The following is a 22757-nucleotide window of genomic DNA, read 5'->3' on the forward strand; positions in this document are numbered from 1 at the left end:
AACCAGACTAAATTATGAACACAAATTTTTCCCCCCTAAACTTGGAAATAGACCTTAAGAATGGCACAAAGCTAAGTAATCTTATTTCCAATCTATGGTTTCTTATTTTCAGACACATGTAGGTAGGTGTTGTAATGAGGCTCTTGGCTCTTGACCTTGAGTTTCCAAGGCATAGTTTTACATACTTCCTGTTACCCAAGAATCCTTGGAATATGACTCTCAGCAAGAAGTCCCAGATAATAGTCTCAGGTCCTGTTTTACATCCACCACCTAAAGTCTGACTGCATTTGTGAGATTCTTTTCCTCCCCAATTATTAGTACCAGATATGAGGGGAATCCCCCTCCATTTATACAGTCATAGCCTTACCCTAATTCAAGGTTCTTAATCCAAGTGGTCCATCACTTCAAGAGGAGCAGGAGGTATAACTCAGTGGTACAGTCCCTACCCAGCATGTATAAACTTCTGGGTTTAGTCTCTGGTACTAGGCAGGGAGGGGGTGTGTGGGGGGGGTGGGGGATGGGGGCGGGGTGGAGTTCAGGGTGGATCTTGACTTCAAACAAAATTTAGTATTTCATTTATAAAAGTAAGAAACACACCTCAGAAACATTAGCACTACTTGTAACCTTGATTCCAATGGAAGTAACAGTTTCATTACAGTTGCTAGAAAGTTTTTTTTTTGTTGTTGTTGTTTTTGTGGGAGGGGGGTTGTTTTGTTTTGGTGGTGGTGATACCAGAGTTTGAACCCAGGGACTCACACATGATAAGCAAGTGCTTATCATGGGGCACTTTACTACTGAGCTACACTCCTAACCCATTTTATTTATTTATTTATTTATTTTTATTTTGAGACAATGTCTCACTAAATTGAGCAGGTTGAACTAGAACTTGTGGTGCCTCAGCCTCCAGAGTAGCTGGGATTACAGGTGTGTGCCCAGCTGTTACAGAGGTTTGAAACAAAATTTATGCTCTTCAACACTGAAAGAATGCTGTGAGATATTGTTATTTAACGTGTCAAATAACATAGCACACATTATAGTACTTTATTACTGTAGCACAAACTTGACATTTTTGTTTGTTTTCTACCACTGGGGATTGAACCCAGAACCTCACATATGCTAGGCAAAAGCTCTACTGCTAAGCAACAACCCCAGTACACAGATCTCTTTTTAAAGTACTTTGACAATTGTATTTAATTGTAAACTGTTCTCTTTGCAGTCCTATATATTTTATTGTTTGTATTTTAAAAAGTTATTCTGAGAAGGTATCTATTAAGTGTCACTACTGCTAGAGGGGTCCTTCACACAAAAGAAGAATAAAGCTTCCTGGACTTTCAAAGAACAACTACTTAGCTCTCTGTCCAGAATAATACAATATCCCTTACCCTTAGGACTGAATCAGAGATATATAGAATCAGAAGATATATATATAAGTTCTTTTTTTTTCTTTTCATTTTTGGAAAGGTGTAGGTGAGAAAATTGGCATCTGCTTCTCTTTAGTGGTTGTTTATGAAACTGATATTTGTTAAACACTGACAAATTTTGACCATTTCTGTCTACATATTGTGCAATTCAACTCTAAAAACCATTAGAAGTAGTCATTTGTTTGTAACCGTCTCGATTTTTTTCTTTTCCCCAGTACTGGGGATTGAACCCAGGGGCCCTTTACCAATGAGTTATATCTCTAGCCCTTGTATTTTTAATTTTAAGACAGGGTCTCCTTAAGTTGTTAAGGCTGGCCTGGAACTTGGGATGTTCCTTCCTTAGAATCTCAATTGTCTTGATGGGTGTTTCATATATATACATACTACACGCGTGCACACACACACACACACACACACACATATGTATATTTATGTATGTTTTTTCTTCATATTGTGAGTATAGGAAGAAAATAAGGCGAGAGAGAGAGAGAAGGAAAAAGACCTACTCTTATTCCCATAAATTGAGTTTGGGTTAAAAAAAAAAAGTACTTAGATTTCTAGTGTAGATGAAGTCTTGCTGGAATCAGGATATTGTTTTCCTCCCATCCGCATCCTATTATAAAAAGCAGTAATTCCAACATGATATATTTACAAGATATGCCCCATTACTATTTTCTCCAATTAAAAAAAAAAGTCTTTGTAAAACTTTGAAAGTTTCTTACTTTTCAGTAGGAAACTTTCTGTAAGGAACGTCTGACGAGTGGGGAGTTCAGAAAGGTGTGCAGAAAGGTTTTGTGTGGGTTGTTCGGGAAAGGACAGCAGGATCTCAAGGTTTGGGGCCATTAAACTAACTAGGTCGTGGGAGGTCTGCGAGGGAAGGTGTCTGGGCAGCAGGTTCGCGCAGACAAAGGCCAGGCCCAGCGCAGGGCGGAGCCTCGGCGGCTTGGTAGCGGGATCGGGCGGGGCGGGCCTGCGCGCCGGGTGGGGTGAGCTGGCACCTCCCACGGTGCTGCCTGGCCTGGCCCGAGCCACACGGCCGGCCAGCTCCCGCGCCATGGGGCGGCTGGTGAGTGTGAGCTTGATGGGGATGGCGCTGGCGCTCCTGGGCGAGAGGTTCCTGGCGCTCAGGTAGGTGGGGCTTCCTGGCGCCCCTCCTCGAGGGTCCCCAGGCTGCGGGAGCGGACGCCAGCGGGTGGAGAGATTCTCCGGGGCGGGGGATCGTGGGCGGAGTGAAGAGCTGTTGATGGCTCTGGGTTCCCTGGGCTAGCTGGGCCCACCCCACCCCCACCCGGATACTTTCTAAAAAGTTTATAAGCCTTTGCTGCTTACCAAGTTCTGCCTAAGTTGACAAGGGAGTGCTTTGCAATTACTCAAGGGCAAAACTAGTGCTTTCACTTGAAAACAAAACTATTACTCATGCATTGAAACTTTAATTATAAAGATTTATTTCAGGCCACTGGTGCTGCTTCCCTTTGTTGCCTGAACCAGACCCCTCTTTAATATTGCTCTCTCCATCCCTCCCCTGCATAGTTGGAGAAACACTTCTGTTTTCTCATCTTGGCGCTGTAGATCAAAGCCACTTGACAAAGCTACTGTTCTTACATCACTTCCTTATTCACCCTGGATCCCTGAAGCCAGAAAGCCAAACAGTAGAAGCACGTCTCATATTTTAGTTATATTGGAAGCATGATGGTTAGACATCAAGGTTTCTAAATTACCGATTAAAATTTTATAAGCCTCATGAGAAAGCCTTCTGGAAATATTAAACACCTACTAGGTATGTATGCTGTGTTCTTCTGGGCAGGCTACTATTGTAAATTTATACCTTAATGGAGTTTACCTTAATATAGGGGAGGAGAGAAACAAAATAAATATATGAATTACTATGCCCAGGTCCGGTACAATGGAACCCAGGTAGTTGTACATCCCCTGAAGGAGTTCTGGTGGAAGAGAGATTGACATTGGCTTTGAAGTGACCGTGCTTGTAAGTGTGGTGATGGAGGAGTCCTTTGAGGATTCAAAGTGCAGTTGAGCAAAGGTCTAAGATGAGAATTGGAGTACCAGTTTGAAGGAAGTATAAAGTCAAGGAATGAGAATAGTAGGGGTAGTGGGAAGGATGGGCTTTTAGGCTGTTGAATAAGTTCAAAACCTGGCCCTTTTTTGATGGGCAAAGAGAAGGTCTGATGGGTTTTGTTTGTTCCGTAAGAACCTGATATAACCAGTTTTGCCTTATGAAAATGAACCTGCAAGGATAGAGCAGTGGTTATCTGTACATTGGGATCTCCTAAAGGGCTGGTCTCTGGGTAGCACCCTAGAGATAATAACTTAGTTGGTCTTTGGTTATTTATTTATTTATTTAAAAAACCCTCTCCTGATAATCTGGGAATGTAATTCAGAGATAGAGTGCTTACCTAGCATGTATGAGACTTGGAATGTGATACCTACCACTGCAAACAAACAACAAAAAAAATAAATAAATAAGTAACCCCAGTCTACCAACCAAACAAAATCCTCTCCTGATAATTCTCAGGGTTGAGAACTTCTGGAATAGAGTATAAACATAGGGAAACTAGTTAAGGTATTACAGTGGTTTGAAGAGGAGAACCGGGACCCAAAACTCTCTAATCCAAGGAAGGAAGATCAAAAGTGACACCATAGCTTTCCACGGTTGCTCCATGTCCCATAGCTGTAGTTTCATCTGCTGATAACCAATGCAGGCGTTTGTTTTACTGAGGAAAGAATGCTCATTGATAGGAAATGGACATGTTGATCTTAATTATCATGTTATGTAAATGCTCTGTGCAGAACCATTGAGTTGAATGATATTTTTTTTGTTCTTTAGTTTTATTTTTGATTGACAAATAATAAGTATGTATTTATGAGATAAAATATATATTTTGTGTACTATTGTGATCAAATCTGGGTAATTAGCATAGCTATCATCACCTTACACATTTATAAAATTTTGTGGTAAGAACATTCAAATCCTTCTCCTTATTTTGAAATATACTTTACTCTTGTTAACTTTAGTCACTCTATTGTGCAATAACATTGTAACCCTACTTGTAACATTGTACCCATTGTACCCATCTCTCCCTCTCCCTAGCCTTTTATAACTATTACTGCACTCCAACTTCTACAGATCAACTTTGTAAGATTCCTCCTATGAATGAGATCGTGCAATATTTGTCTTTCTGTGCTTGAATTATTTTACTTACATGTTTCAGGTTTATCTTAAATGACAGGGATTTTGTCACTTTTTGTAGATGAATAGTATTCCATTGTACCACGTTTTATTTTATTTATCCATTTACCCACTGCTGGACACTTAAGCTGTTCCTCTTTCTTGGCTGTTGTGAATAGTGCCTCAGAGAACATGAGAGTGCAGATGTTTCCACATACTGATTTTATTTCCTTTGCATATATACCCAGGAGTAGGATTTCTGGGTCTATTTTTACTGTTTCAAAGAACTTCCATGTTGTTTTCCATAATGGCTATACTAACTTACATTCTCCAGAAGAGTAAACAAATGTTCCCTTTATGGCCTAAGGGTGTTGCTCAGTGATAGAGCACTTGCCTAGCCGGTTCAAGGGCCTGTGTTCCATACCCAGCACTGAAAAGAAAAGGAAAAAAAAAAAAAAAAAAAACTTTTCCAACACTTATTTTTTGTTGTCTTTCGGATAATAGATATTCCAACTAGAGTGAGGGGGTATCTTGTTGAAATTTTGATTTTCATTTTCCTAATGACCAGTGATGTTGATTATATTTTTCATATATCTATTGGCCATTTATATATCTTCTTTTGAGAAATGTCTGTTCAGGATTTTTGCTCTATTTTCAAATTGTTGGGGTTTTGTGGTATGAATGAATGAGTTGAGTTCATTGTATATTCTGGATGTAACCCCTTATCAGATGTATTCCAAGAATATTCTCCCATTCTGTAGGTTGTCTCTTCACCCTGTTGATTGTTTCCTTTGCTGTGTCTGTTTTTGCTTTCGTTGCCTGTGCTTTTAAGACCTAGTGAGTTTTGATGACTTTGTATGATCTTTCCAACTCTGATTTAAAAGCAAGACCACCAAAATTCACAGGCTCATTAAGTTGTCACTAATTTTCAAATTGCCTGTACACAAATTGAAATTTTCTTAACAATTTTCCTCCCTTCTAATCTTCAAGTTTTGAAATTAAGTCCCTTTGAATGATACATATTATAATTGCAAACCTAAGACAAAGCAAATAAAGCTTAATGACATAGATTGTACCCAATAAATAGTTCACAGTGTGATGCAACTTTTCTTTACAAAGATTTGACTGTGATAAATTTTAATGAGCAGTGATTTTATAGGTTGGTAACTTTATTGGCTAGTTGAAGCTCCAAAGGCAGTGAGGTAATATGGGGTGAGGTGATAGGTGATGGGGGTAAGTGGGAGGTGGCTTGATTTAGCAAACAAAAATGCAGAATGCCTAGTTAGATATAAATTTCAGATAAACAACGAATCATTTTTTTAATATTAGTGTGGAATTCTTATACTTTAATTGTAGTATAAGCATGGACTTTAGGATGTAATTGTACTAAAACATTATTCATTGTCTGACATTCAGATTTGACTGGGCACCCTGTGTGGTATCTGGTGACTGTGTTTGAGGACGGGTGTCTACTCTCTGCAGTGTGATTGAGTGCTCAGATCTATGGCATTTCTCCTGTCATACCTTGACAAAAAGCAGCATGTTCCCAGCTTCCCATAAAGAAAGACTTTTCAAAGGAAGGTGAAAGGACACAAACTTTGTTTTTTGTGCTCTACTCTGGTGTCTGCTATTTAATTAGTTATTGCAGATGGTACTTTAGCAACCAAGTTATTTGGCTCCCCCAGGATACCCATTTAAATTTCTACTTGTGTTTCAGATAAACAATGGGGAAGTTTTAGTGTAAGTATGTCCCAGGTGGATAAATGTAATCAAGATTGTCTGTTTCCTTTGGAACTGTAACTGACTGAGGTTCCCAGGAGAGGATGGCATTCCCCACCCATCTTTTCTACCCTTCCCTAGTTGAGAAATAAGAAAATAGAGATAAACAAACATTCTCAGACTTTTTACTCCCTATTGCAAAATACACAGCCTTGTTTGGATGAGTCATGAGATGACTTGAATGCATCAGAGATCCAAGAGTGGGCAGAAACCCCCAAAACAAGTGTCTGGACATTTTGCTTAATGGTTGATGACTTTTATGACAGCTCCAAAAAGCGACTCTGGAATCTGTTTTGAAACTCTTCAAAAGAGGCAGCTTTTTTTTTTTTTCTTTTTTAATTACCATTCTGCTTATCACTTATCTACTCTGTGCTGGTCACTGTCAAGTGTAGAAAGTTCTTTATATGAAACCAAAATGTACAATTTATCAACATTTTGAAAGAATATCCTTTTGTTTTTATGCTTTCATTTTATATATCTGTGTGCAGATATTTTGTTTTTCTTTATTACACATGTAAATATTGAGGTTTGGAGAGCTTAACTACTTAGGCCATCAGGTAATTAATTAGTGCTGGACTTGTTAGCTATGCCAGGTCTTCTGATTCCAGTTTGTTCCAACTTCTTCATCACTTCCAACCCTCTGTACCATTGACAAATTTTCTCCAGGTTTGCATGCCTACACACAAATTCTTAGTTACTTTGTGCAAACGTTGCAAGGTCCTAGAAGCTGAATTCCAAAGATTTTTATATCTACATATAAAAGATAAAGCCCATGTTTGTATATATCTGCACAAGGAAGACAAAGCCCCACCAATGTTTTGTAAGCTGGAAGGCAGTGCCATATGGCCCAAAGTACTGGCTCATAGTAACCCTGTTCCAACTTTGCTTGAAGTATATTGACACTGTTGCATGGTTTGCCTTCTATGCTCCCTACCATGAGTAAGCCAGTGACAAGAAGTCGTTGTTGTGTTCCACTCTGGATAAATACTAGAAATAGAAGAAATAGAGATTGATATCATGTTAATGACTATTGGTTAAGAATTCATGTGTTGTGTGGTAAGATACCCTGAATTTATTAACATCTTTATTATCTTATACCTTGGACTAGTTATTTCACCTTTCTGTGCAGTAGTGTCCTGATCTGTAGGATGGAGTACCACCCACTTGCTCCATTCTGGGATTATAAGAAATAAATGAGGTCACCTGTATCATATGCTTAGAATAATGCCAAGCACATAGTAAGCTTAATAAAAATTACATACGATGACAATGATGTTTGTGCAAGATTTCTTAGACTTTTTAGGATGTAGATCTATTAGTAGTCTGGCAAAGTAGCCTTGATTTCTTCTTAGCATCATTGAAACTCTTGCAGTGCTGGGATTGAACCCAGGGCCTCACACATGTTAGGCAAACATTATACATTGAACTGAATTACATCCTCAGCCCTGGCGTTGTATTTTTATATGCATAGAATAAAATAAAACGCATAGGGATACAAAATGAACCAATCATACTTAAATACTATTACCAAATTATTTTAAAATCTAACTTATGAATAATAACATGAGTTTTAAAAAGTTTGTTTTTATTTTTATTTTTTGATGAGATCCAGAGGTGGGTAAATGTCAAACAGTGATAGTTTGAAGTAATGATGAGTGTAAATGGCACTTGGAGATGGCTATAGCAACTGAAATGTGATGGCAGCAGTACCTGTAATTGTTGATATTTAGAGTCACAGGTATTGCTAATAAGAGGTACTGTGGCTTGTTGTTCCCACTCATTATCAAAAAGAGTACTCTATTCAGTTAGAGGTTTAACTACAGTAGTATTTTTCCCCCACCCAAGGTCATGAGTCTCTAAATTCTACCCATGGATTCCTTGAAGGTCTAGGACCCCAGATTAAGATCTCCAATATGCATGATTTCCAATGGGATCATCTGGGAATGATTGCTGATAGCCAAGGGAAGCCAGCTTATATCCTGCCATAGGCTTGTAACTCAAAGGAAAATAATTGAATTGTAAGGAAAAAGAAAAGGAAGAAAAACAAAAGGAACCTCTAGCAGAGAAGGCAAAGAGTTATCATCTTGAGCATCTATTTTAATACATTGTCGTGGTTGTTGGAACAAAGTGTCTGAGGCTGGCTCTGGGTTGAAGGGAAGGAATGCTGTGGTTGATTAGTGATGTCTGCATGACAGCAGAGTACTGACAGCAGAGTGGCAACAGCCATGCCATCTCAGACCTACAGTAACCATAAGCTTGCTATGGACATGAAGTGTTAGAGAGCAAACATTCCGTACAAAAGTAAAAAGATTTTCCTTTTCACATCTCATGGTATTTGTGTTTATACTATGTATTTTATACTTTTACATGAATAATGATAGCCTTTTTGATCTGCCAATTCAAAGAGGTTTGCATAGCTTTCTTTATTCTCCAAGCTTAAATCTGATATTATTTAGGAATGCTTTCAGCTGCAAGTAACATACATCAAATTAATGGTGACTTATACAAATAGGGACTTATTTTTCTTACATGACAAAAACTGTAGCTAGGGCATATTCTCAGTCAGTGATCACAGCAACAAACTGGGTTCTCTGTTTTCATGCTGTGACCTTTCACTGTTGACTTTACAGCCTTGTGCTTGTCGAGAATGGAATGACTGCTGTTGTTCCTGTTTTCTCAAGGACTCTGTGTGTGTGTGTGTGTGTGTGTGTTCAAATTACAAAGAAGGGAGGAGGGGAGGTGCGCACTAGCTCTCTCTTCTTGTGTCTACCATTTTTATCAGGAACAAAAGTACCTTTCCCCAAAACTTGAGCTGTATGATTCCAGGGAGAAAGTCTAGCAGTTTTCTACCAAGGGAGTCTGGAAGACTTGATGAGCCAAAGCGGATTGAAGCAAAATCCTCCTTTTCTTTCATAATAAAGGAAAGCCAAGGGAAAAACTTATTTGAGTAACTGGAAATCATGCACAGCCCTTATGTAGCTCTTCAATATTAATAGCAGGTAGTCTGCATCTCCAAAGGTGATTTTGTACAACTAAACTAGTTGAAGATTGCTCTTTTTAGCCAAGTGCATCATCAGGCAGCTATCTATACAAACCTAAGTTGACTGAAATAAATACCTCATATTAAACCATTCAAATACAACTGAGCATGTTTCTTTAAACAGATTATATTTATTATTTATTTTTTAAAATTTGTTCTTCATAGGTGGAGTTTATTTTTGATATATTATATATACATAGAATAAGTATAACTTGTTCCAATTAGGATCCCATTATTGTGGTTGTATATGATGTGGAGTTATATTGGTCATGTGAATACCAATATAACTCCACATCATAATTTCCTATCAATACGATAGGAAAAGATATGTCCAATTCATTCTACTGTCTTTTCTATTTCCATTCCCCCTTCATTCTCCTTTGTCTAGTCCAATGAACTTCTATCTTTCCCTTCCTTGTTGTGGGTTCGGATTCACGTAGAACAGATTGTATTTAATCATACAGTTTATCTTTGAAAAAGTAGAGGTAATCGTCATCATCCCTATTTCTGTATAGTCAAATAGACATAGTGGGTAAGTTATATAAAATTGACACCCAAGTCAACACATGATACTTCACGTACAAACTACAGCTGTGACCCATTGATTTGTATGTACATCTGTTTCTGGAGCCACATATTATCAGGATCTTGGAAGTCTTTCGGGTTCATCCTTCTTGTATCCATATGGAAAACTGAGGCCTGCAGAGACTCACTGATCTGCCAAGGATCATGGAGTGTTCCTGCTGGGACTCAGCACGGATCTCAGTGCTCCTGAGGAAAGCACAGAGTCGTAGGGCAAGGGCCACCTCTGTGTGATAGCTGGCTCCAGTGCTTCCTCACTGAGTGGACCTCCAGGGAAACTGCTTTTCTTCTTCAAGACAGTTTCATCATCTCTAAAATGGGGATGATGGTACCTAATTTGCAGGGTTGCTTTGAAGAATTGAATGAAATCATTGAGGTAAATCACTTAAAACCATAGTAGACTTAAAACAACAGTGAATTATAACTGCTGTATTACTGATTTCCTTCACCACTCATGGTTATCATCAGCATAGTCTTCATCATTATTCCTATTGCTACCACTACATGTAATTTATATACTCTTTTTTTTTTCCTTTTAAATTACTCTTGGGGCATGTAAGAGTGAGATTTGTTGTATTTTGTTACTTTGATTTAAATTTTTTAATAATGTATTTTGTTTTTGCATTATACATTATTATTATTTATATTTATACATTATTTGTTTCATTGATGTATTATTTCAAGAAATTTAATATTATTTGAGTTGTATGATTCCAAATACTTACTGGTTAACACTTTATTTAGAAGCTTTATGATATGAATTGTCAGAATGTAGAGTTAGCCCAACCAGTTAGTAGTTCTGGATGACCTAGGCCCTATTTTGCCAAGAAACCAGTACCCTTTCCCATATTCAGTGTCTGGAAGTCAGAAGCTGTCAGGGATTCAAATAGGAGAACGAGGGGCAGATTACTGTGTGTGGAACCATTTTAAAAATTGCCAAGTTCCCTGCAAATACAATTTCTGTTTCTTATGGCTCCAGAGAACCGAGAGGTGAGAAAAAGAGAAGAAAAAGCCCGCAGTATGTGTACTTCAAAATTGTCATTTCCACATGTTTTGGCCCAAACTGCCTTGTAGTCCTCTAGGGTGGAAATGATGGGAGAAGATACCCTAGTGGAGTTCAACATTCCCTAGTTATTTCTTCTTCTTCCCTGCCTCCCAAAACAACCAGATCAGTAATTTGCCAAAGTTAGATGGTGCTCTCCAAACTTCCAACCCTGGTACACATTGTATTCCTTAGTAACTCTTTGTGGGTGTGTGCTGAGTGGTGCCCTTTGTTCTTGGCCTTTTTCAGACATGGAGTGAGACTGCCATGTTTCATTGTTTGGCTCTTCAGTGGAAAGGGCTCCTAGAGCTACATCTGAGGTCTTTTCCCATCAGAGCTGCAAGAAATGTGACCTGGTGCTCTGTTATATTATAAACAAGTTGTGTTTGTCGAGTGCTGGGCTTTCTCTCAGAGCCCTGTCCATATGCAGAACTTCAGCGCCTTGTGTTTTTTTGTTTTAACTTCTTTCTGGTGCTGTTTCATGTTCCTACACTTGTTTTTCTGTCTTCACTTTCATCTGCTTTAGGTTTATGCTGCTTTATGTATTGCTAAAAGCCTCTTTAAACCCTTTCTGGAACAAAGCAGGGAACGTATAAACAAAGTTTGTTTTATTTTGTTTTGTTTTAAACAGAAATCGACTTAAAGCCACCGGAGAAGTGGAATCTGTAGATCTTCCAAACTGCCACCTGATTAAAGGAATTGGTATGTATGAGAAAATGCTTGTTTTACACATTACAGTGTTGGACCACCAACATTAAAACACTCATTAACAGTATTTTGGCAAGCAATTAGTGTTTTTCAGCAATTAAACCACATGATCAGCAGAACCCTCTTTGGTCTGTCTCTTTTGATCTTATGCATCCTGTATTTCTCTTTTCTTATGCTGACTGTAATTTATTAATTGTTTATGTAATCCTTTGCTTACTATTTGATTTATGGCTTATTCCATGACTCCTCTGAATTTCATTTGTAAATTCTGTTTGTTGTGGACGGCCTCTGCATCCTGAGTTCATTGTCCTATTCACCACTACTGAAGTTGGAAGGAACGTAAGTTCCTTGTAATCAGGAACAGCATTTATCTTGCTGCTACTCTGGAACCAGCATCTTTTCTGATAGCTAATGTATATTTGTGTTCAATTTATTTCATGAAGCATCAAATATACTTGTTTGTATTTGTTTTCTATGTGGTGACTACAGAGGGAAGAACAATGATTGGGGTGTCCCTGTCTCCATGACTCCATGCAGGATGCTCCACAATGCCTGAGTCTCAGAACTGAACAAACAGGTTTGGTTCTGATGCACAGGATGAGAGATCTGCTCAGACTTTCTCCTCGCACTGAGGAACTCTGTGGATTCTCTGTAATTTCTTCCAGGCAAAGTCTGTGTCTTGCTGCTTTTTACCTTGTTCCATATACCAAAGTCCCTACTATACAGTAGACTCTCAGTAACTGTTATTGCATTATTAGTGAGATAAGTTACGGTTGGAAAGGGGCAGGGGGGAGCAGTACCTGGTGTCTAGCTGTGGTCCTGCCACACACATACAATGTGAACTGGTGCAAAGCATGGCCTTTCATATTTTTCACCTGCAATGATGAGTTTCTAGTTAGGCTAGAAGTTTTTAGAGTCCAAAAAAGATCTTGGGAAATTTAATTATAATCTGACTCTGTAAACTACAGTGTAGAAATGACTAAACTAACATTTTATCCCTTCTAGTCCTTATGTAACAACATCTAGAGGTGGGAGAGACCTTTCAATTTTTTGTTTTGTTTTCAAGAAATTGAAATCCAGATTGCACAGAAGCATTCTGCTCCTCCTAATAAGTAACATTGTTGAACATACTTTTCCGGCCTATTTAGGAATACTTTCACACACATGACTTAAAAAAAAAAACACAAATGAGGTCAAATTATACATAATATTTCTAAACTACCTTTTTGTTCTTAATACTATCTTTTGGAAACTTACGTTAGCTTAGTTATCTTTTTTCTGTAACCGCACAGTATATTCTGTGCAAAGTGCACATAAACATTATATGTTCAAACAGTACAGAAAGATCTAAAATGGAAAATAAAAATCTTTCAACAAACTCCCCATTCCCCCACAGAAGTAACCCCAGATATAAAGCTTTTTTTTTTTTCTTTTTTGGTGTACATGCAAATACATATATGCATATAAATACATTTTTTTCCCACAAATGGCATCTTAGTATAAATGTTTTACAACCTGCTTTATTCCTAGCATGGCATGAACAGCTTTTCATAGGTCTGTTTACCTCATTCGTTTTTAATTTTTTCACATTCCATGATTTATATAACTGATCACTTAATGCACATTTGGCTTGGTGCAGGATTATCTTACTTGTTTGTTTTTGTTTTTTTGTTTTTAATTTTATTTGAGGTAAAATACATATCATGTAAAGTTTATCATTTTGCTGCTTTTAAAGTGTACAGGTCAGTAATGTTCAGTGTGTTTATGTTGTTGGGAAACCATCACTAATGTCCATCTCCAGGACTTTCCCATCATGCAAAACTGACACTTTGTACCCACTAAACAATAATTCCCCATTCTCTTCTTTCCTGGCAACCACCATTCTGCTGTCTCTATCAATTGGACTGTTCTAGATACCTTGTGTAAGTAGAATCATACAGTATTTGTCTTTTTGTGACTGATTTTTTTTTCTCTCTGTAGTCTTAAAGGTTCATCTATGTTGTAGCATGTGTCAGGCTTTCCTTCCTTTTTAAGGCTGAGTAAGATTCTCTTGTATGTATGTACCACATTTTATGTATCCCTTCATTGTTGATGGGCATTTGGTTTGCTAATTATTTTCTCGTACATTTATAATGTTCTTCTGGATATTTCCAAGAGGAATCTCCTTTGGGTCATATTGAATTGACAAATGGGTTCCCCAGACCATCTCAGAAGTCAAAAGGGGCCCAGGATATTTTCTTTCTTGGAGGTCCCTGGTATTTTAAAAACTGAAGAAATGTCCAATATGAATTAGGCACACCCTCCTGCCAGGATGGAGGCCAAAGGCTTTAATTCTCATATGACCTCCATCAGACTGCCCCAAATCCCTCCAAATGAATTGTAATATAAGGACAGCAAACTTTTGTATAAATGCTTTCTAAAAAGGAGTCCCTGCTTTAGCTTCCCATTGCACTGCTTGCTTCTCAGTCAGTTAGACAATATAGATCTCCCTCAGTCTAAAAAAGTTATGCCATATTCCTGAATATTTACTTTAACCAGATTAATGCTTTTAACAGAAGAAGAAAAGTGCAATGCAATATGCTTGTGCTAAAGCAGGATAATTATACAATTTGCGAAAAAGTATACATTCGTTTATGTTTTACCATAGGTGGTACAATCTAATAATGGAATGAGAGTTTAAAGCAATATAGTTAACTTCTCTTAGTCTTATCAGTATATTTAAGGAACAGTAAATAAAGCCTTGTTTGGTGATTGTATCAAACATGTGTATTTGAGATTCTTTTTCTTTTCTTTTTTAATTTTTTATTTAACATGTTTATATTTATTTATAAGGTACAGTATTATAATTTGATGCATGTATACACTGTATCTAATAAGATCAAGCAATCAGCATTTCTGTCTCCTCAAGTATTACCGTTTCTTTGTGTTAAGAACCTTCAATTTTCTTCTTCTAGTTGTTTTTTTTTAATTATTATAGATTACAATTACTCTACTATACAACAGAATTTCAGAACTACTTTTCACTCAACTGTATTTTGGCACTATTATCAACCCTTTATTTCCCATGTCTCAGTTACCCTTCCTAGCCTCCAGTGACCTCTATTCAATTCTCTTCTTATGTGGTCAACTTTTTAGCTTCCTCAAATTAGTGAAGACATATGTTAATTGTCTATCTGTGCCTGGTTTATCTCACTTAATATGCCCTCTAGCTCCATCCATATTGCTGAAAATGAAAGGATTTTGTCCTTTTTTTATGGCTAGATAATATTCCAGTGACTCTATATACCACATTTTATAAATCCATTCATTTGTTGATGGACATCTTGTTTAATTAATATTTTGGTTTTTGTGAACAGTGGTGCAATGATCTTGGTCATGTGATTATTTCTTTGATAATAGGAATTTTATTTCCTTTGGATATATATCCAATAGAGGTATTTCTATATGATGAGATAGTTTTATTTTCAGTTTTTTGAAAAACCTCCATACTCTTCTCCTAATAGACACACCAGTTTACATTCCTGCCAATAGTGTATAAATGTTTCCCTTTGTCCACATCCTCACCTCCATTTGTTACTTTTTTGTCTTTTTGGATGCAGCCATTCCTAATGGGGTAAAACAATGTCTCTCTATAATTTTGATTGGTATATCCCTGGTGATTAGTGTTCTGAGCATTTTTTATATACTTGTTGGTTATTGTATGTCTTCTTTTGATAAATGTGTATTCTGATTATTTGTCCATTTTCAAATTGGATGATTTGGGGTATTTTTGCTGTGTTTTAGTTCCTTATATATTCTGGATATTAACCCCTGCAGATAGTTTGCAAATATTTTCTTCCATTCTTTACCCTATTGATTGATTCCTTTGCTGTGCAGAGGCTTCTTGGTTTTTTATAATTCTATTGTTGTAGATGTTGCAATTACAAACAAATCAGTGACCATCATTGCTCTTACATTTGCATGTCTGTGAATAAATCTTTCTAACAATAAGGTTGTTGTCATTAGGATCTATGTTTAAAATTTTGATAGTCATGGATAAACTTCCCCAACTTGGGAACACGAATAAACTAGCTACCTCATATTTGTAACCCCACTCATACCTGACAGGGTTTACTGTGCAATGTTAGCAAGAGCAAACCCTCATTGTTAGAGCAGTCTTTCTGCTTAAGCGTGCCTTTCCAGACCTGTTGCTGGCCTCTTGTTCTTTACATCTCTCTTTGCAATGTGTTTGGCTTCCTTTTTCTCATTGCTATTTTTGTTATTTTCCTAGTCCTATCTCCCTCCTCCCAGATTGGTTGACTATCCTGGAGCTTCTCTTTCTTTCAGTTCCCCCAACGCTTCCCAGGAGGATGCGAACACAGTATCAAATGCCTGGTCAACTAGATCTCTGCTGGATAATGCAGACAGCTCTAGGACTAAGGCAGTTCTAGAGTCCCCAGTACCTAGACAGCTTTATCCTGCCTTCTGGCTTCCATCAAGAAGAGCCCCTCAGAACCGGTCCAGCAAAAGCCAGGTGGCATCTGTGAGGGATATTGGACAAGAGTAGGAGGTTGGGTCAGTGATCTCTTAGTTGACTTTTGCTACTGAGTTAATAATTGTCACATTATTAAACAGCCCTTGGCCCCATGAAGCCCACCTTCTGTGAATTCAAGTCTCAGAGTAGACAATAGGGCACGACCAGATACATTACAGGACAAACTGCCAAGTGTATTCCTGTTACAGCTCACTGGGATGGAGCGCGTCTCAGAGAAAAAACAAGCCTTGCAGCATTTGTATTCTGAACAGTCGTCTGTCTATGTTTGTGACCTTTATGTTGTGATGTGTATGAGCTGCTGTCTGGAATTGGAAAGAAGGAGGAAATATGTCACCTCTGGCCCTTTTCCTGAAGTGTTTAATGCCTCTGAGGCACTTCAAAAGGCAACAGAGCGGAGAAGATGAGTGATTAGAAGCACATTTGGGATACATTTTTAGATCTAATTAGAAGTGTGCTTTTCTTTCATTCTTTTTTTTTTTTTTGCTTTTGCCCTGTGGTTAGTACACACCATATGAACATTTGTTGAGTGCCATGTTAGCAATGCACAATGGTTAATAATAACTTGTGGTTATATATTTTTAACTACAGTTGCTTGTCCAGTGGTCTTTGATGGTAAGGAACACCATGTGCTGAACATACCTTCTCATATAGACAAAGGCAAGTAGCTATAGTAGGCAGTAAGGATCAGGAGGACTGTGTTTTTATTTCCTGTTTTGGAAACAGTAGTGGCTGTACACTTGAGGTTAATACCCCTAAGAGGTAAGACTTCTTCCCCCTTGCCTTTGTCCCCATCAACACATGTGTGTGTGCACACACATACTATGGGGCTGCGTTGGCCGCCACTGGAAATGAGCTCTTTGCAACTCTTGGGAGCTTTATACAAATATCATGTCATATCATGCCTTTCTGACTTAATAAATAAAAGTTATTGACTACATATCGTATAGTGTATGTGTCACCATCTATCAGCAAGAAAAGGTAGGAAGTGTCATCTGTACCTAAGTTGCTTTGTGCTTATTGCTAAGAAGGTAGAGGGGTGCATGGATGCTGGGGGATATTTGGCCATCTCTGACATGGAGCTATAATTGCTGAAGTAAGAAGAAGGGATCAACATTAGATGTATTAAGCTAGAAGACTTTCTGGAGAAAGGATTTTAAATAAAAGTGCAGGATATGGATTGGTGAAAAATTCTGTGAGAAACACGGAAGCAACAATTTTGGGGGGGGGCAAAGCCAACATATGGAATTAACCATAGTTGAATTTACAAAGTGAAGTATCTTTAGAGAGGAACCAGGGGATGGTTCTGACAGAGAAAAGTTCATTAAATTCTAGGTTGAATATTTTTCATGTGCTTTAAGTCACACCAGATGATTCAAATCTCAGATTCCCGGTTTGTAATTTAAACAATTTGCTTTTCAAAGCCTCCATATTTTCAGATCTAAAATAAGGGGTAATAACATTGCCTCTTAGTGTTATAAAATTATATGCAATGTTATATGCAAAGTACTTACAAAGAGCCTGGTACTTGTGAGTACTTAATGTTAGTAGTTATTCCTACCATGACTATTGAATTAGAGGAGAAAAGAATTTCTCCAGGATTGGCTACTCTTGCAATAATCATATCAAAGAAGTGATGTAGATAATAAAAGTCAATTGTGGTGTTCACTTTAGAAGTGAAAGATGAATGAATAAATCTGGAAAATATGCCAAAGTAAGGTACAGATAAGACTTTTTTTTTCCTCATTAAAATGGGGGGGTTACAATGAGGAGGTAAAATGAGAAGTTATAATGTGGTTGAAATAAAAATATCTTTTTAAAATATTGGATTGTTTGATTATTATTTGTAGAAAACTTTATCTTTTATTTCATTTTTACTTATTTGTTTATTTATGGTGTTGGGGATTGAACACAGGGTCTCAAGTGTTTACTTTCCACTGAGCTATATCCCCCCAGCCGTGTGTGTGTGTGTGTGTGTGTGTGTGTTACTGTGATTGAACCTAGGACCTTGCACATACTCAGAACACTTTAAATAAATAATTTATATTTTGCATTTGTTTAAGGTTCTTCTGTTTATATGTGTACATATATAGAGAAAGAAAGAATGAAAACCACTCATAATTCTGCTCCTCAAAGAAACATCATTATTTTTTATTTCACCTTGTTTTAATACATATGAACATGTTCACATGGAAATTAAAATTTCTTAAGTAATTTTACTGGAAAAACAAGTTTTGGATTAATTGAGCTTCTATTAGATGGGCCCAAAAAGCAAAACTTGGAGTGAAATTGTGTATGTGTGCATGCGTGCACATGTGTCTATGTGTATCTGTGGTACAGAGCTCTTCTGCTCCCTGCTCATTCCCAGTTGAGAATCCCTGTGACTAGAAGCTAGTAGTTTTTGAGTCTGCTGATCTTCAGTAGTCCTTTTCACAGGGAAAGTTCTCATCTCTACATATAAGACATTTTGCCATGCATAGAATTTCAGAGGGTTAACAGATTCTGTGAAGCCTATCTGTGGCTGTTTAGGGACACGCAGCCCCCGTCCACTCCACCATGCTCAGGCTATTGAGATGTGCCTTCTTTCTGAGCAATAGGCACTTAAAAGTAGAGTTCTTGGCATTCTTATTTTGTTTTGCTTCTCTGTACAATGATAGTAGAACAAGCAACAGTGGAAGAAGTAACCAGCTAAAAGCGAACTCATAAATCAAAACCAAAATGGCTGTATAGATAGATGCTGTTTGATTTTGACAACCTAGAAATAATCTTGGAAAAATCCTTTGGAGAGATCTTAAACAGGAAGATTGGATTTTGTGGACTCAAAGAATGTGTCATGATTTGGCTTAATCTAAGCCATTTTTATTTCTCTTTTCTTGTGTTTGGGTCTATTATCTGTCTCTGGAATTTATACAGTGAGACCGCTGGGAAGGCCTTATGTCTAATTATTTGCAGTGCTATGTGAAGTGTACTGCAGACAATCAATAAACAATCAATAGTAATTGTAGCCTGCCTCAGAGATGGGAGTTGGAAGCTTCAACTGGCTTAGGTGCATGGTATTTTTTCATTAATTTTCTTTTGCTAGTCTTTCCTATAATTTAAAGCCTAAATAGAAAGCTTTCTTTGCTTATGAGAACAAGTAGGCACTGTTTGTAAAAGAAGGAATATGTAATCCCAGGTGTTTTATCTCCGTTAATGAGAGAGATGTCTTTTTGTTGCAGATTGGATGAGCAGAGAAGAGGACAAGGAAATTTGCATGGTTAAATGACTATGAGTTCTGGTTTCTGAAGGAAATATTCCCCTGATGTCAATTACTTTTATCCAGACATCTGGATGTTTATCATAAGTGTGTACAGATGTCAGCTTGTTCTATATCATAGCTGGAAATGTGGTGATAACTTGACTTTGATTTGAGTAAACATAAAACATCTAACATTTAAAGTCAGAAGTTCAGTTTAGGAAAGGTTTTAGACTGACATTTATTAAAGAGAATAGGGTCCTGGAATAAACTGGAACCATCCATAAAGATACAGACACTCTGATAGAATAAACAAAGTCCCAGTGATGCTATCTCTAATGAATAACAATCTGAAAATGATATTTCTCCACTTACTTGAACTTACAGAAGCTGGTGCTGAAGATATTGACATTCTTCCCAATGGCCTGGCTTTCTTTAGTGTGGTGAGTACCATCTCATTTCTCCACGTGCAGTAGAGGAGAGACAGGGCATTTATTCAGGCCCATAGAGGAATAGCTTGCTTTAAACATGCCTCACTCTTCAAAATATGTTCTGAAAAAAAGATTGATCACGTTAGAATATTCCAGTGCAGTGTGTGTTTTTAAAGTGTGTTATTAAAAAGGATATTTGTGGTATCATCGTGGATGTTAGATTCTACCATTTTTTTGTCTTAAACACAGGATCTATCCTTCTTTCCATTACATATTCAGTTTTAAGCATTTTCAATCTTACATATTCATATTTGTTATTTATTTCAAGCAATATACTTTCCCAAACAAGGCCAGTGCTTTTTCTTTCTTTATTTCCCTGAAGAGCCTATCCTAAGTGGAAAATCATTGACTGAGTTTATTTATACTCTTCCTTTTTGCCTTAATTCCTATCATCTGAAAAATAATATCCCTTCTGAGCACATCATAGAAAGACTTTAAAACTGATTAGCCTTCATGATGCTGGCCTTCTTCATTATCCATTGTAATTGGAAATCCAGACAAGTAGGCAGATGAGGGCTTCTGACCCCACTTCTCAAGTTTGGGCAGAGATAAGACTTTCATGGGTCCAGTTTTTCTGGAAGAAGAAGTATCTGATTCTTCAGACTAACTTTAATTATTTTGTTCCCCCTCGATATCCATTATTTTCAGGCTCTGAGACTCAGGAGGCATGTGAAAACTTGGAGATAGTTTAGAAGAGAGATGCAACACTAATAAAATAGTTGTCAGACTTATGGGAAAGGTGAGAGAACTCAGCTTGGAAGAGAATAAGGGTTGGAACACTCCTCAGGTTCCTGATGATTTTATATGAAAGATTGTGAGCCACTGTTAGTGCCCCTGAGGGAAAAGGAAATACCATGGATGTTAATATACACCAAAATGTATATTCAGCTTTAAAAGAAAAGTTTTATTTAATGAATCAAGTGATATTTATAGTAGGGCTCTGGGTTTGTTTGGAAGCATGTTATCTAGAGGCTTAGGGAAAAAACCACTAGAACCACTAATCAAAATTATTCATAACTTGAGATGCAAAATTCCTGGATAAAGTAGAAAGCAGTCTCATTGGGGTGTTTTTTTGTTTGTTTGTTGTTTTTTTTTTTTTTTTTTTTGAATGAGCTATTTATTTATTTATTTTTTATTTTTATTGTTGGTTGTTTAAAACATTACATAGTTCTTGATATATCATATTTCACACTTTGATTCAAGTGGGTTATGAACTCCCATTTTTACCCCGTATACAGATTGCAGAATCACATCAGTTACACATCCATTGATTTACATGTTGCCGTACTAGTGTCTGTTGTATTCTGCTGCCTTTCCTATCCTCTACTATCCCCCCTATGTTTATTGTTTGTTTTTGCATGGGTGTGTTCTTTAAACTTACCTCATCAGGATTTTTACCCCCATAGGGATAAATTCTAAGGAGAAACAGTGAGATTTCTAAGCACATAAATCCACAGCCAGTTTGGTTGAGGGGCACATTACAGTCACAATAGTCTTGTAGCCACATCTACAGAAATTTTTTTTCTGCTTTTCTCTATTAATTGTCCTTTGTCCTCACAACATTCCCTTATTGTCGCATTTTTTATTTACTCAGCGATGTGTCTCACACTTCTCAAAGTGTGCTCTTCTAAGTGAATGGCTCATACATCGTAAGATTTGCTTCTCTTCCTAATATTTTAGCTCATTCAACCCATCTATTGTGCAGGCGTGGATTTGAGGGTCACCTCGAGAATAGCATCACACTTGATGAGAAACTGGACAGCACAGAATAGAATATTAAAAAGATTTAAACAAGGTGAATGTACCCAACACTACTGAGCTGTACAGTTCAAAATGGTGAAGATGTTGAATTTTATGTTACTTCTATTTTATCAGAAATAAGGATTTTTAAAAAAATTATTTAAATAATTATGAAGAATTATCACCATCTGGAAGTTCTTCCTGTGCATGTAAACCATGCTATTTGGGGGGGGGACATTACTAAAGAATGGAGATTATTAAGAGCTAAAATATCACTGCCATGTAGCAATAGCATAATTCCAATTTATTTTACTTACTCTGCCTGCCAGCCTTGAAGGTATGTAATTGTAGATTTTTAAAAATTTAAAGTGTCCAATTATGTGCATGAAGTGAGGCTTTGTTTTTTATTGTACCATTAAATTTGCATAAAATAAAACTGCATTGTATTAGTAAACTAAAAGAGTGCAGTCTAGTAAAATTTATTATCACCCATGAGGTTTTACCTTAAGAATGTAAAAATGAATCAGCATTTTATAAATAGAAAACTGAAGTAACTAATTAAAAAAAGAGAGAGACTTAGAGTGCCAAAAGAAACATTAAATAAAATTCAATACTCATTCCTGGTTAAAAGCTCCAAGCAAACTAGAAATAGGAGGAAAATTCCCAGAAACCTGCAGCAAACATCATTTTTAACAGTGAAGCATTCCATTAATGTTTAGAATAGGATGAACGTGCCCAGTACCACTGTAACCTTCCATAATCTATTAAGAATTCTTAATAACCTAATAAAAAAAAGGAAAAGAAATGTGAGATAGGAAAAAAGAGACAGAAGTGTCATTATTCCCAGATAATATGGTTCCTTGTTTTTTAGACAATCCAAGAGATTCAATGAACAGACCATTAGAACTCAGAGGAGAGTTCAGTGAAATGTTTGGATTCAAATAAGCTTATCAAATGCTGTGGCTTCCCATGGAGTCGAAGAAAACAAAACGCAATGATAGACT

The 22757-nt window shown here is 37.1% G+C and overlaps 1 protein-coding gene and 1 long non-coding RNA gene across 3 annotated transcripts in view; one reads left to right on the top strand and one right to left on the bottom strand.

Moving 5' to 3' along the window:
- The first annotated feature begins 2390 nt into the window (after window positions 1-2390).
- Pon2 (paraoxonase 2) overlaps window positions 2391-22757 on the top strand; it is a 30020-nt gene continuing 9653 nt past the window's right edge. Inside the window, exons 1-3 of the mRNA XM_046426377.2 lie at window positions 2391-2549; window positions 11680-11750; window positions 19910-19965. Of these exons, the coding sequence (XP_046282333.1) occupies window positions 2476-2549; window positions 11680-11750; window positions 19910-19965 (201 nt within the window). The 5' untranslated portion in view covers window positions 2391-2475. The remainder of the gene's footprint in view (window positions 2550-11679; window positions 11751-19909; window positions 19966-22757) is intronic.
- LOC124080466 (uncharacterized) overlaps window positions 9532-22757 on the bottom strand; it is a 42211-nt gene continuing 28985 nt past the window's right edge. For both annotated transcript variants that reach the window (XR_009225126.1, XR_006847729.2), the window contains one exon: window positions 9532-20074. This is a non-coding gene — a long non-coding RNA (uncharacterized LOC124080466). The remainder of the gene's footprint in view (window positions 20075-22757) is intronic.

This window comes from Marmota monax, unplaced genomic scaffold (assembly GCF_021218885.2).
Source record: "Marmota monax isolate L192 unplaced genomic scaffold, Marmota_monax_Labrador192_F-V1.1 WCK01_AAM20220418_F8-fsc00321, whole genome shotgun sequence".
Taxonomy (NCBI): domain Eukaryota; kingdom Metazoa; phylum Chordata; class Mammalia; order Rodentia; family Sciuridae; genus Marmota; species Marmota monax.